The sequence below is a fragment of the Peromyscus californicus genome, unplaced genomic scaffold (assembly GCF_007827085.1).
Source record: "Peromyscus californicus insignis strain IS unplaced genomic scaffold, ASM782708v3 Scaffold_18__1_contigs__length_77618521, whole genome shotgun sequence".
Lineage (NCBI taxonomy): Eukaryota > Metazoa > Chordata > Mammalia > Rodentia > Cricetidae > Peromyscus > Peromyscus californicus.
The window spans coordinates 49,277,169-49,292,593 of NW_026294480.1; the positions used below are offsets into that span (position 1 = coordinate 49,277,169).

Here is a 15,425-nt window from a genome sequence, read left to right on the forward strand (position 1 = left end):
CTCCACTGGAATTGGTGAAGGACAGAGAGAAGAAGGCAATCCCAGACAGCTCCCCACCAGAGCAACACCTTCAGGCCAAACAAAAGGACCCTCTCCCGAGCTTGCTGGCAGCCAATATGAACTCAGAGGACGAATCACAGATGCCAGCTGAACACTAGTCCAGAATCTCCAGAGCTCTGACTTTGTGCCATGACAATCTCTGGGAAGGAGAATGCAGGCCCCACGGGGACCCCTGCGGTGAAGAAGGGGGAGGAGCTATGGGCTGTCAGAAAGCAGTGCCCACCCACACCCTGTCGTCTGGAAGGCTGGAGGACTATCCTCGGTTGTCCCCAAACCAGCTTTTCCACCAATCCTAGAAAATAGCGCATCCCGAGTGTCATCAAGTAGCTTTGAAATTGGCGCGCACAACCCCTTTAATTACCTTTGAGATCATTTTTTAAGCAAGCAAGAATTGACACTGATTATCAGAAGCACGTTGATGTAGTTTATTTTGGAAGCAGCCGGCTGCACAGAACTACCGGCTGCGAGGAAGGAAGAGGTTTAGGTAAGCATCCACTTGGCACAGAGCCCACTCTAAAACGCTGAAAGGCGCCTGCAGCTCGCTAAGGCTCCCTGCTGCCACGTACCGGTATGCAGCAGCCACGTGGCACGCAGCAGCTGAACAGGCTAAGAAGGTCCCGCCAGAGGGCGCACAAAACCCGCGGTCCTCTGCTCCGGTCTCCGGCGGTAGGCGGCTGACACTCCCCAGGGCTTCTCCTTTCCGTGGTCTCGGTGTCCCGCGATTCGTGGCCACGGTGGGGCGCTCTGGACCAGGGCCGGTGCTGCTCTGCCTCAGGGACCGGTTCTAGGTCAGAGTCCTCCAGTCTTGCCGGGGTCGCTGGTTGCTCGTGTCCCTCGTGGAAGGCCCGCGGGGAGTCCGGCTCGCTGGAAGAGTCGGTCCTCCCGTAGGATCCCGCCAAGTCACCCTGGAGACATTGAAGCGGTTGCTCGAGATCGTCACCTCTGTGGGAGGGGATCGCTCCTAGGACCGGATAGAAAGGAAGAGGCCACGGCCCACGTTCTTCCGAGAAGACGGGAAGCACAAGTTCGGTCTCTGGCGACACAGGGGCGGAATCCCAGGCCTGCTTCACGTGCACGGACCAGAAAGTCGGCTCCATCGCTCCAGCAGCCCTTGCACCGGGATGACAGCAGCCTGTGCACAGTGCTGGTGGCAGATTCTTCTGCAGGCTCTGGCCCTGGGTATTTGTAGTCTTCCAGAGGGGCGTGGTCGGATGAATTGGTAAACTTGTCCATCTTAAAACGTCTATTGCCTAGATCTTCGAGCACTTGGTCGTATTCGAGCCCTTGGTCATGTTCGTTTTCCAGCACTTGACCGTCCTCGAGCGCTTGGTCGCGTGAAAGCACTGGACGGTGTTTCGAGTGCTTGACCTTCATGGAGCACTTGGACGTGTTTCAGCACTGGACGATGTTCGTGCACTTGGTCGTGGTCGTGTTCGAGCACTTGAACGTCATCCAGCACTTGACCTTCATCGGTCGCGTTGGAGCACGGACTGTGTTTCGAGTGCTTGACCTTCATCGATCAGATCACTTGGTCGTGTTGGAGCACTGGACGGTGTTATGAGCACTTGGTCGTGATCAAGCTCTTGGTCGTGTTGGAGCACTGGACGGTGTTTCGAGCACTTGGTCGTGATCGAGCACTTGGTCGTGATGGAGCACTGGACGGTGTTAGGAACACTTGGTCGTGATCGAGCACTTGGTCGTGATGGAGCACTGGATGGTGTTTCGAGCACTTGGTCGTGATCAAGCTCTTGGTCGTGTTCTTGTTCGAGCACTGGACCGTCATCGAGCATTTGAACCTGTTGGAGCACTTGGTGGTGTTCCAGCACTTGGTCCTGTTCCAGCACTGGACAGTGTTTGAGCACTTGACTGTCATTCGCACATGATTGGTGTCGAGCAACTGGTCGCGTTAGAGCGCTGGACCGTGTTCGAGCACTTAAACGTAATCGAGCATTTGGTCAGGTTCGAGCACTGGACCGGGCAAGAGCCCTGGGCCGTGCTGTACCCGAAAAATGTTGACAAAACGAACGGTAGCAGAGCCTAAGGAGATTCGGTCGTCCATACACCGAATTCGTTCGTCTTCTTTCTGGAAGCCGGTGTCCGATGTCTTGGGACACTTGCTCGGTGGAAAACGTACATCAGTAGGAAACCCGTAGAGACCGAAATCGGACGAATTTCCAGCGTTTAGAAACGACGTCGAGCTGCACGAAGGGGACCCAAAAACGAATGGAAACCGCGGCGTCCTAACCGCACCTGGGAGTCGAAATGCACCTAGGGACCGAGGCATAACCGCCCACTGGCGCAGACTCTCGAGCCCTAGTGGTGTGAGATGCCCCCAGGCCTGCAGTGTCCGGTGTCTTGCCCGGATGGCCAGAGGGCTAAGGAATAGGAATCAGTGCCTCACTTGAGCCCTGGACCTTCGTCGAGCACCTAGTCCTGTTCAAGCAATGGAAAGCGCTCGAGCCCTGGACCGTGTTGTATATGAAAAACATTGACAAAACGAAACGGAAGCAGAGGCTACGGAGATTCGGTCTCACATGCACCGAATTCGTCCTCTTTCAGAAGGCCGGAGTTCGATGTCTTGGGACACTTGCTCGGTGGAAAACGTGCATCGGTACGAAATCCGTAACGACAGAAATCGGACGAATTTCCAGCGTTTAGAAACGACGGCTAGAGGAACGAAGATGACCGGAAAACGAATGGAAACTCCGGGATTCTAACCGCACCTGAGAGTCGAAATGCACCTTAGGCCCAAGACATAACCGCGCAGTGGCGCAGACTCTCGAATCCAGGTGGTGTGTGTGAGATCCCCAGGCCTGCGGTGTCCGGGGTCTTCCCGGGTGACCAGAGGGCTAAGGAACGGAATCAGTGCCGCACTTGAGCCCTGGACTGTCATCGAGCACTTGGTCGTGTTCCAACCCTGGGCCGTGCTGTACCCGAAAACCATTGACAAAACATAACGAAAGCAGTGGCTACTGAGATTCGCTCGTCCATACACAGAATTCGTCCTCTTTCAGGAAGCCGGGATCCGATGACTTGGGACACATGTCCAGAGAAAACATGCCTCGCCCGATGGCAGACGGCACTGAATACGATAACGAAAAAAAGTAAAATCGCAGTTTCAGCGTTTAGAAATAACGGAGAATGGAGCGTAGAGGACGCGAAAACGAACCGAAACCTCATCGTCCTGACCGCGTCGGGTGCTCACTCGCACCGGGGCGACAAACGTTTCTTCAAGCACTTCTCTCACGCCATCGGGTTCCTGGTAGGTGTCGAATGTCGCCCTGTCTTGCCAGGCAGAGCCGGATTCCGCCTGCAAAACGAAGGACCGAGGCGGAAAAAAACGGAGGCGGTTTGAGATCATGGTCGGATTGCAGCCCGGCCTGCTGACAGTCGATCGGAAGTCGGCTGACTGGACGAATCGCAGGCACGCCCGGATCACCATCAGACGAAACCACAGGATCTAGCTGTGTGCACCAGGAACCGCCTTGGGGGGACTTCTGGGGCTACAGCGACCCCTGCGGTGAAGAAGTGTCCGGGATGCTGCTGGAAGGCGGAGCTGAGAATTGGTCTTGGAAGCCTTTTTGCCTCCTGCTGGGACTTCTTCATTGCCCAAGACTCCCGTTGTGCCCACCCACCACCATGGAACCAATGCGCGTCCAATGACCCGCCAACCAGTGCAAGTTCTCAAGGCCCTAGTCAACCCTGGAGAGTGCCAGTGAGAAGCCTTCAGGCTGGCAGGGTCCTGCGTCTTGCTCTTGTTCAGATTCAAGCACTTGAAAGTCCTCGAGTACCTGGTCATGTTCAAGCACTGGACGGTGTTTGAGACTTGACCATCATCGAGCACTTGCTCCTGTTCCAGGAACTGTCCTCGGGCCCTGGACTGTCGTGTATGAGCACTGCAGTGCCATGGAGCACTTGACCTTCTTTGGGCGCTTGGCGTGTTCGAGCACTCAATAGTCACTGAGCACTTGGCCGTGATTGAGCACTGGACGGTGTTCCAGCACTTGACCGTCATGGAGCACTTGGTCCTGTTCCAGCAATGCACTTTTCTGGAGCATTTGCCCGCGCTGGAGCCCTGGGCCTTGCTCTACCCGAAAAACCTTGACAAAAGGAAACGAAAGCAGAGGCTACGGAGATTTGATCGTCCATATACCGATTCGTCCTCTTTCAGAAAGCCGGGGTCCGATGTCTTGGGACACTTGTCCAGAGAAAACGTGCCTTGGCCGATAGCAGTGGGCACTGAATCCGCGAACGGAAAAAAAAACCAAAAAACAAAACCAACGAAGTTTCAGCGTTTAGAAACAACGGCGAACGGAACGGAACGTAGAAGACGCGAAAAAGAACGGAAACCGCGGCGTCCTAACCGCGTCGGTTTCACACTGGCACCATGGCGCCAAACGTTTCTTCCAACGTTTGGCTCAGGCGAAACGGGTTCGTGGTTAGTGTGGAATGTCGCCACGTCCCGCCTGGCGGAGCAGGATTCCGCCTGCAAAGCGAGGCTGAAAATCACCGACGTGGTTTGAGATCGCAGTCGGATTGCAGCCCGGCCTGCTGACAGTCGATCCGAAGTCGGCTGGCTGGACGAATCGAGGGCACCCACCCACCCTGTCGTCGTGAAGGCTGGTGGACTAACCTCGGTTGTCCCCACATCAGCTTCTCCACCAAGCCTAGAAACAGAGCATCCTGAGTGTCCCCGAGTAGTTTTGAAAACTGGTGCGCACAGCCCACTAAATTACCTTTGGAATCATTTATTAAGCAAGCAAGAACTGACACTGACCACCTGAGGCACATGGATGAAGGAGTTTATTTTGGAAGCAGCCGGCTGCCCAGAAGACTTCCGGCTGCGAGCAAGGCAAGGAACCTCTTGGCACAGAGCCCACTGGAAAACGCTGAAAGGCGCCTGCAGCTCGCTAAGGCTCCCCGCTGCCACGTACCGGTATGCAGCAGCCACGTGGCACGCAGCAGCGGAACGCGCTACGGATATGCCGCCGGACGGCGGCGGACCAAACCCGCGGTCCTGTCCTCCGGTCTCCGTCGGTAGGCGGCTGACACTCCCCAGGGCTTCTCCTTTCCGTGGTCTCGGTGTCCCGCGATTCGTGGCCACGGTGGGGCGCTCTGGACCAGGGCCGATGCTGCTCTGCCTCAGGGACCGGTTCTAGGCCAGAGTCCTCCAGTCTTACCGGGGTCGCTGGGAGCTCGTGTCCCTCGTGGGAGGCCCGCGGGGAGTCCGGCTCGCTGGAAGAGTCGGTCCTCCCGCAGGATCCCGGCAAGTCACCCTGGAGACATTGAAGCGGTTGCTCGAGATCGTCACCTCTGTCGGAGGGGATCGCTCCTAGGACCGGATAGAAAGGAAGAGGCCAAGGCCCACGTTCTTCCGAGAAGACGGGAAGCACAAGTTCGGTCTCTGGCGACATAGGGGCGGAATCCCAGGCCTGCTTCACGTGCACGGACCAGAAAGTCGGCTCCATCGCTCCAGCAGCCCTTGCACCGGGATGACAGCAGCCTGTGCACTGAGCTGGAGGCAGATTCTTCTGCAGGCTCCGGCCCTGGGTATTTGTAGTCTTCCAGAGGGGCGGGGTCCGAAGAATTCCCCTACAATCAGGCTGAAAATGTGCATCGTCCGAAAGCAGTCCTCAGACTTCGACTCGGAGGTCGAATCACGGAGAGTCTCTCGCTAAAAGCGACTCCAGAAACCCCAAAGCGCTGGAATCGGAGTCGGCCTGCGGCTGAACAAGTGTACGGCCTGCTGCTAGGAGGTAGAGCTGACATCCAAAGCTTTTCTGTTTCAGGCTCGCACTTATTCATTGGCTGAGTCCACCCACCACCGTGGACCTGAGGGCCCGCGGACTAACCACCGACTGGCACAGATTTCGAGGCCGGTCACAACCCTGTTTTGTGTGAGTGAGAATCTGTCAGGCAGGCTGCGGTTGCCGGCGTTTTGCTCGTGGTACTAGCGCTCGCCCTGGGACGTATGTGCACCAAGATTGGGGAAAAGGCTGCCAGACTGAGAAGTCCATTGGAGACACTGCCGCACTTGAACCCTGGAACATGTTGTCCCCGAAAACCGTTGACGAACCAAAGGAACACAGTGGTTACAGAGATTCGGTCGTCCATTCACCGAATTCGTCCTTTTTCAGGAGGCTGTGGTCGGATGTTTTGGGACACTTTCCCGTCGGGAAAACGTGAATTTTCACCGCATCGGTAGGAAATCCGTAACGACAGAAATCGGAGAGGTTTTGAGCGTTTAGAAACGACGGCGAGCGGAACAAAGAGACCTGAAAACGAATCGAAACCGCGGCGTCCTGACCGCACCTGGGAATCGAAATTCCACTTAGGGCCCCGGCATGACCGACTACAGGCGGAGATTCTCCAGGCCGGTCACAACCCCGGAGGGTGAATTGAGATGCCATCACAGCAGCAGTGATGGCGTTTGTCCCCGGTACAAAAGCCGCCGGGCGAGCAGAGAAAAGAAGGCCAGAGGGCAAAGGCCATAGGAGACAGTTCTGAACAGGAGCCCTGGACCGTGCTTTCCCTGAAAACCGTCAGAGGAACGAAAGGAAGGCAGTGGCGACGGAGATACGGTCGTGAAAACACCGAATCTGTGGTCATCCAGTCGGTCTGGCACGGATGTCTTGTTACACTAGTCCGGAGAAAACGTGCCTTAGCCGATGGCAGTTGGCACTGAATCCGATAAAGGAAAAAAAATCCAAATTTCAGCATTTAAAAACAACGGAGAAGGGAACGTAGAGGACGCGAAAACGACCCGGGATCGCAGCGTCCTGAATGCTTCAGGTGCGCACACCGGGGCCCCAAACGTTTCTTTCAGCGTTTTGCTCACGCCATCGTGTTCGTGGTTAGTGTCGAATGTCGCCATGTCCTGCCAGGCAGAGCTCGATTCCATCTGCAACACGAGAGGACCGAGGCTGAAAATCACGGACGCGGTTTGAGATCGCGGTCGGACTGTCGCCCGGCCTGCTGACAGTCGATCGAAAGTAAGTCGGCTCGCTGGACGAATCGTGGACACCAGCGAATCAACATCAGGCAAAACCGCCAGATGAAGCTGTGTGCACCGGGAATTGCCATTTGGCCAATTTCTGCCGCCACAGCGACCCCTCCGGCGAAGAAGTGTCTGGACAGCAGCTCGGATTCCGAGCTGCGGATTGGCCTTGGAAGTGTTTTGACTTCTGGCTGGTACTTCATCATTGCCCGCGGCTCCCGCTGTGCCCACCCACCACCGTGGACCCGCGGTGCGGCCAACGAACCGTGGACCGGCGCAAGTTCTCAAGGCCTGACCCAACCCTGGAGGGTGCGAGTGAGAAGCCCTCTGGCTGGCCTGGTCCTGAGCCTTGACCGCGGTACTAGCGCTTCCCAGGGATGCAGTAGCAGCGCCTCCAAGGGAAAAATAATGGCGAAAGAACCCCGGAGACAGCGACGCACTCGAGCCCAGGACCGTGCTGTCCCCAATATCGTGGGCACAATGAAAGGAACTCAGCAGCGACGGATTTTCAGTCGTGGAAACACCGCTTTTGTCCTCTTTCAGGCGGTCGGGAACGAATGTCTTGGGACACTTTCCCGGTGGAAAACGTACATTTCGACGGTATCGGTTTGAAATCCGCTAATGACAAGGCATAGGACGAATTTCCAGCGTTTAGAAAAGACGAGCTGTGCGTAGAAGAACCGCAAACGAATCTCAAACACGATGTCCTGACCGCACCTGGTGCAACTCGGTGTCAGGGTTTTCTGGGGCGTTTTCCTCAGGTCGTACAGTTCGAGTTTCCTGGTAAGAGGTTATGGTGGAATCCCGCCGCCTGCCTGGCAGAGCCTGATTAAGGCCGCAATAGGAAAGAACAAGGCAGAAAACCGCTGGTCCGGTTTGAAATCGCGGTCGAATTGCAGTCCGGGCCTTCTAACCGCCGATCTGCAGTCGGCTGGAAGTCGAATCCGGGTACGCGCGGATGAAGGACAAAAACCACAAGATCTGGCTTTCTGCGCCTTTAATCGCCGCTGGGCCGAATTCCAGCGCCACAGCGACCCCTGGAGTGGAGAAGCGTCCAGTCGGCCGCGGGGAGACTGAGGTGGCGGTCAGTGTCAGATGAGTTTTGGCTTCAGGTTTGAATTTCTTCTTTGGCCCCAGATCCCGCTGTTCCCAGCCACCACCGTGCATCGCGGGGCCCGCGGACTAACCGACAACTGGAGCAGGTTCCCGAGGCCGGTCACAGTCTCGGAGGCTGCCAGTGAGAAATCCTCAAGCCTGCCGGGTCCGGCTTCTTACCCGCCTTACCAGCGCTCCTGGGGCCATAGCCACCTCGCTAACGGAGAAAGGATGGCCACAGTGGGTACGCGAGCGCAGTACTCGATCCCTGGACCGTGCTGTTCCCAAAAACTGTCAGCTCCACAAAAGGAACTCAGGCGCGGCGAAGATTCCGCGGTGCAAACACCGCCTTTGTCCTCGCCCAGGCGGCCGGTTCGGATGTCTTGGGACACTTACTGGATAATGACATGTCTTTCCCGATTTCGGTCGGCAGGCTGTGGCTGGATTCGACCCCAACCATGAACAGGACTACTAGACGACAAGGACACAAGAAACCTTTGGTCCCCTGTGCGAGTGTGCACCCGACACGGTCAGGATGATGCGGTTTAGGTTCGTTTTCGCGTCCTCTGCGCTCCAACCTCCGTTGTTTCTAAACGCTGAAACTTGGATTTTTTATTTTTTATTTTTTTTTACATTCGCGGATTCAGTGCCGACTGCCATAGGCCAAGGCACGTTTTCTCCGGACAAGTGTCCCAAGACATCTGTGACTGACCGACTTCAACACCACAAGTTCGGTGTTTTCACGACCCTATCTCGGTCTCCACTGCCTTCCTTTCGTTGGTGTGACAGCTTTCTGGGACAGCACGGTCCAGGGCTCGAGTGTGGTGCTGTCTCCTGTGGCCTTTGCCCTTTGGCCATTTTCTCTGTTCGCAGCGCGGTTAGGGCTTTTGCACCGCGGGAAAGACGCCTGACCCCTTTGGTGTGACCTCTTCTCACTCTCACCCTCCAGGGTTGTGACCGGCCTGGAGATCTGTGCCAGTCGGTGGTTAGTCAGCGGCCCTCAAGTCCACGGTGGTGGGTGGGCCCAGACAATGAAGAAGTGCGAGCCACAAACAGAAATGCTTTGGATACCAGTCTGCAGCTCTGTCTCCAAGCAGAAGGCCGGACACTTGTTCATGGCAGTGGTCGTGGTGGCGCCTGCACTCATCCGCGTGGCGATTTCACTGCTTTGGAGCTACTGGATCATCTTTTAGCGAGCCAGTGTCCGTGATTCGACCTCCGAGTCGATGTCCGACGATAGACGAAGTCGTGCAATGGACCTTTTACTAATTCGTCCGGCCCGCCTCCCCGGAAGACTACAAATACCCCGGGAGGGAGCTTAGAGAAGTCTCCGCCGGCCTGCACCAGGGCACAGGCTGCTGTTTGCACTAACAACGGAAAAAGGATGGCTAGAGGACAAAGGAATAGGAGACACTGCCACACTTGAGCCCTGAACTGCGCTCCAGCCCATAACCGTCCTGGAGAACATGACCGTCGTGGGGCACTTGACCATCACCGAGCACTTGACCTTGCTCAAGCCCTGGGTCTTTCTGTACTCGAAAACCTTGACAAAACGAAAGGAAAGCAGTGGCTACGGAGATTCGGTCGTCCATACACAGAGTTCGTCCTCTTTCAGGAAGCCGGGGTCGGATGCCTTGGGACACTTGCATGGCGGAAAACGTGCATTTCGACCTCATCGGTATGAAATCCCCTAAAAACAGACAAGGGATGAATTTCCAGCTTTTAGAAATGATTGCGAGCAGAACGAAGAGCGCCGGAAAACTAATGGAAATCGGGGCATCCTGACCGCAGCTGGGACCCGAAATGCATCTTATGGCCCGCGGACTAACCGCGGACAGGCTTAGATTCTCGAGGCCGGTCACAACCCCGGTGGGTGAGAGTGAGAAGCCATTACACAGGAGGGGCCAAGAGTCTTTCCCGAGGTACAAAAGCCATAACCGCACTGAGAACAGAGAAAAGCAGGCGACAGAGTGAAGGCCACAGGAGACAGAGCCTCCTCACTCGAGTCCTGGATCCTGCTGTCCCGGAAAACCGTCACACCAACCAAAGGAAGGCAGCAGCGACGGAGATGCAGTCATAAAAACAGCAAACTTGTGGTCTTCCAGTGGGTGGGGCGCGGATGTCTTGGGACACTTGTCCGGAGAAAACGTGCCTTGGCCGATGGCAGTCGGCACTGAATCCGCTAAAGTGCCGGATAACGTTAGCGCTAAAAGTAATAACGCTAAAAAAATCGAAGTTTCAGCGTTTAGGAAAAAAAGGAGAATGGAGCGCAGAGGACGCGAAAACGCGTCCTGACCGCGTCCGGTGCACACTCTTACCGGGGCCCCAAACATTTCTTGTGTCCTTGTCCTCTGGTCGTCCTGTTCGTGGTTGGGGTCGAATCCTGCCACAGCCAGCCTGGCAGAACCGGACTGCAGTCGCCATAGGAAAGGACCAAGGCCTTTCTAAACGCGAAACAGGACATCCGACCCTGGCCACCTGAAAGAGAACGAATTCGGCGTTTCCTGGAACGAATCTCCTTCGCATTCGCGTTCCTTTTATTGCGTCGACGGTTTCCGTGGACAGCGTGGTCCAGAGAACGATCGAGTCGCTGTCTCCAAGGACCTTCGTCCTCCTGTCTCTGGTCCCTGCACGGCTAACTCCCTGGGGAGTGCTGGTACCCGCTGGCAAGATGCCGGGACTCCCCAAGTCTGACGGCTTCTCACTCGCACTCTCCGCTCCTTGGCTGGGAGTTTCACTCTGGGCCACTCCGGGATTAACACCTCCGGTCCACCCTGGGAGGTGGGCACAGCCGGACTGGGACCAATGAAGAAGTCCCTGCTAGAAGCCAAAAACGCTTTTCAGGCCAATCCGCAGCTCCGCCTCCGGCTGCAGACCTGAGGCTTCTTCACCGCAGGGGTCCCCGTGGCGCCTGCATTCTCCTTCCCAGCGATTGTCATGGCACAAAGTCAGAGCTCTGGAGATTCTGGCCCAGTGTTCAGCTGGCATCTGTGATTCGTCCTCTGAGTCGAGTTCAGATCGACTGCCAGCAAGCTCGGGAGAGGGTCCTTTTGTGGCGCCCAAAGATATTGCTCCCGTGGATCGCTGTCTGGGATTGCCTTCTTCTCTCTGTGCTTCCCCTCAAGGGCGGGGCTAATGCCCAGGACAGTTTCCACACAGCACCAAGACTCTGGATTACCTGGCCTGAGGGCTTTTTTTCTCACACCCTCTGGATTTTGGTCTGGCCTTGGGATCCAAGGCAAGACCATAGTTATTCAAACAGTCCGTTTTCCCACCATTGGGAGGGAACAATGGGATCCCGGGATCTTGAGGAAGTAGATATCAGAAAGTGACATGGTCCAGATGGAGATCCTTACTTAACTCAGCCTCCGAGCTCCAGGTAGTTCCTTGATTCACTGGAATTTATTTGGCTTGGCTGTCAGTACTGTAGCACGAATCTAAAAAGGTCTTATTAATAAAATCAAACCCAGGGCCAGTTATTAGGGTGAATGCTGGTAGATCAGAGAAGCAGAACAAGCCACAGCTTCCTCACCTCGCCAATTCCTCAGCTGATCCTGTTTCCTCAGACTGGAAGCTTCTGAGTCCTCATCCAAATGGATCTCAGCTGAACTGCTGCTCAAAAGTCTAAAAGCTTAACCAGCCCTAGTTCCTTGTCCTCACTCCTTAAATACCTTTCTGCTTTCTGCCATCACTTCCTGGGATTAAAGGCGTGTGTCACCATGTCTGGCTGTTTCCAGTGTGGCCTTGAATTCACAGAGATTCAGATGGATCTCTGCCTCCAGAAGGCTAGGATTAAAGGTGTGTGTGCCAGTATTTTCTGGCCTCTATGTCTGTCAAGTGGCTGTTCTGTTCTCTGACCCCAGAAAAATTTATTGGGGTGCACAATATTTTGGAGAACACAATATCACCACACAGTACCTCCTGGAGTATTTGGTGTTTACAGCTCTACAATTTATGAAACTCTATGTTAGGTTTGTATTTGCTTTATGACTTTAATGGTATAACACACATAGTGTGGTCCCTGGGTACTGTATCCAGTTTCTAGTAACCTTTATATTTTTGTTAGAATCTTTTTCCTTCTCTTTCCTCCTTGCAAACCCTCCCATCCCACCCCTTTTTCAAATTCCTAGGTAATTTTTTTCACTGATGGTTATTGCATGAACACTTTTGAATTTACAGATATTACTGAATATACCCTGAATTATGGTTTTTAATGGTATGGCTCGCATAACCCCTCTATTTGCCTTAACTGTGTTTTTTTTTTTTTAAGATTTATTTATTTATTATGTATACAGCATGTATGACTCTGGGCCAGAAGAGGGCACCAGATCTTTACAGATGGTCTTGAGCCACCATGTGGTTGCTATGAATTGAACTCAGGACCTCTGGAAAAGCAGTCAGTACTCTTAACCTCTGAGCATCTCTCCAGCCCGCCTTTACAGTTTTAACCTTGTAACTCTGATAACACTGTAACAGTTCTCTATGCTTGATTACAATGTTAGTGCTGTAACTCAAATAATGCTGCCTCTGGGTTGCATGAGTATTTACCTGGTTTTTATCAATGCTGCTGCCGTTGTTTTCAGTTTGCATTTCACCTCTCTCAGTTTTATCTCCGTGGATGTCTGAATACCACTGGCATGCTCAACGTTCTTGAGGGCAGAGAGTCCACATACCCCAGATATACTTAAATAATGATGTAGCCTTATTTACAAGAGCTAAGTGATATAACCAAGAAAAGTATCCAGCAAAGAGAGATCCAGTGTGGGGAACACACATGAAGGGATTATTGTCCTTCACCAAGAAGAATGATGTCATCTGGTCTGGAGAAAGATGCATGCATCTAGAGAGAATCACACCAAGTGGATGACCAAGTGTCCAGATGACAGATATCCAGTGTCTCTCATTTGTGGAGCCTAGATTTGGCAGGTACATGAGACTGTTTTGCTCCTATCACATGAGAGTATCTGGGCAAAATGTGTGAAGAAAAATTGGCTAATGATATCAGGGAGGTGTGAGAAGAAGGAGAGGATTGCAGTATTGGGGAATGGGCTCAAAGAGGACTATGTAGTTGCAGGAAATTAATGTCAGACAGCCCCATACCACTAACAGAGAAAATGAACAGATGTGTCTCAGTTACTTTTCCATGTCTGTGCTTAGAAACCACAATCAAAGTACTGTGAAAAGAAAGCAGTTAGTTCGACTTATGGTTTCACAGGGTTAGAGTGCATGATGGCAGAGAGATGGATAGCTGAGAGAGCTCACAGCTCGATCCACCACCAGAAGGCAGAGAGAGAGACAGCGACAGAGAGACAGAGAAATATAGAGACAGAGACAGAAAGAGACAAAAAGACAGAGAGAGACAAAGAGACAGAGGACTTACAATGGAAATCCTTTGAAATCTCAACATCCATTCCACCAAAAAGTTCACATCTCCTCATTTTTCAAAGGAGTTTAACCAACTAGGAAGGAGGCATTCAAACATGAGCCTTTGGGTTCACCTTTATTAATAACATCACAGAATAAATGAATGAATCAAAGATCCAATAAATTTATACGTGATAATTTGTCCCATGATGATACTCTATCAACTGAAATCAGGGTCCCTGGGTTGGTGGGTGCAGTGGGCAGACCACCACATCTGGGGTGCCTGGATCTCATGCTGCCATGCTTTCTGGCTGTGATGATGGAATCTGTCCCCTTGAGATTCTGCTGGGATGGCATGAGACAGAGATCTTCTGCTCACATTGTTCAAACTTCTTTCCTGTAATGTGTGACAGGAAGCAGACTGTTAGTTTTGCAGCCCAGAGATTTTTTTGGAGGATTTCACAGGAGGCTCACACACTGTTCTCTGAACTCATCTTAGTTCCTCCAGAGCTCAAACCGGGAGTTCTCTTCAAGATGCCCTTCCTGAAGGACCAGCTGCAGCTCTGCCCCCAGCCCCCTCCCCTCACCTGAGCTTCTCTGATCTCTGCTTCAATGGACGACATTTCATGAGAACTCAGGGTTCTCCATGGAATATCACTGACCTCCAGCTTCCTTTAGGATCTGTTAGTGGACAGGTGATCTGTGCTCTCCCTTGCTGACACCTCAGACCTTTCTATTTCCGAGTCAGTTCAGATGATATTTCTCCCTAAATTATTACACTCAAGAGCACAATAGGTCTTGGGACATCCCATTGATAGGAGAAACTATCCACTATTCATTTGCTTTAAGACACGTTTTCTTCTCCACAGCTCATGTGAGAGAGAGGGGACTTATAAATGACCGCTGAATAAATCAATAGATATGAAAATAAAAATTTGAGAGGCATGGTGGTGCACACCTTTATTCCAGCACCCAGAAGGTAGAGGCAGGTGGATCTCTATGAGTTCAAGACCAACCTGGTCTATAAAATGAGTTCCAGGACAGGCAGGGCTACATAGAGAAACCCTGTCTCAAGAAACAAAAACAAGTCTGGTTATCCTTTGCTTTATATCTAGTATCCACTTATGAGTGAGTACATACCATGTTTGTCTTTCTGAGTCTGGGTTACCTCATTCAGGATGATTTTTTCTAATTCCTGAAACCATTTTCTATGACTTTTCTGAGGCAGGTGAGGGGGTTGGTAAACAAGAACTTGTCAATAGCCAGCAGTATCCACCTGCCAGTCTCTGGGTAGACTGTTAAAAGGCAGGCCAGCTGCTGCAGCAGACTATGCGTCATCATTCCCGAGCTCCTAAGCCAGCGCAGCTGTCCTACACTTTGTAATACAAAACAACTGAAACAGAGAAACTGCGGGAGACAGAGATTTACAACATTGTAGCTGTTTACCTCCTGTTACTATGATTGCGTTTGTACTGTGGAACTTGTCGAATTACTGCTCTGCTCCATTGATGGAGGAGGAACAGCCACAGAGCCCCAGCATGTCGATGTCTTGACCTGGGAAAACCTTCAGCCATGCCCTTTGCCTTGCTACCAGGGGGTTAGAATTATCTAGGATGACCACTGTGCCTTGGGCTACTGGTTCCTTCAGAATGCAGATCAATTCTGCAGCTTGGTGCCTAACTTCCTTTCTGAAAGTAGAAAACTCGCCCTTTAGTTCTCAAAGACGGACATAGTAGAAGAACCAGGAAGGCTTTCACTCTGGCACACACCTGGAACAGGGCCCCCAGCCTGGTGCCCCACAGCCTTGTGCCCAGACCTCTGTCTTGGTCAATGTGATTTGTCTGGCTGGAACAAATGGTGGAGAAGTCGGTCAGATTTGTTAGGTCTCCTGGAACAGTCCTTAGCCCAG

General features: G+C 53.0%; 1 protein-coding gene across 1 annotated transcript; it reads right to left on the bottom strand.

Moving 5' to 3' along the window:
- Positions 1 to 602: 602 nt before the first annotated feature.
- LOC128113856 (annexin-2 receptor-like) lies at positions 603 to 1,157 on the bottom strand. The gene has a single exon (XM_052743776.1). The coding sequence runs from the start codon at positions 1,155 to 1,157 to the stop codon at positions 603 to 605; it is 555 nt and encodes a 184-aa protein (XP_052599736.1).
- Between the last annotated feature and the right edge of the window lie 14,268 nt (positions 1,158 to 15,425).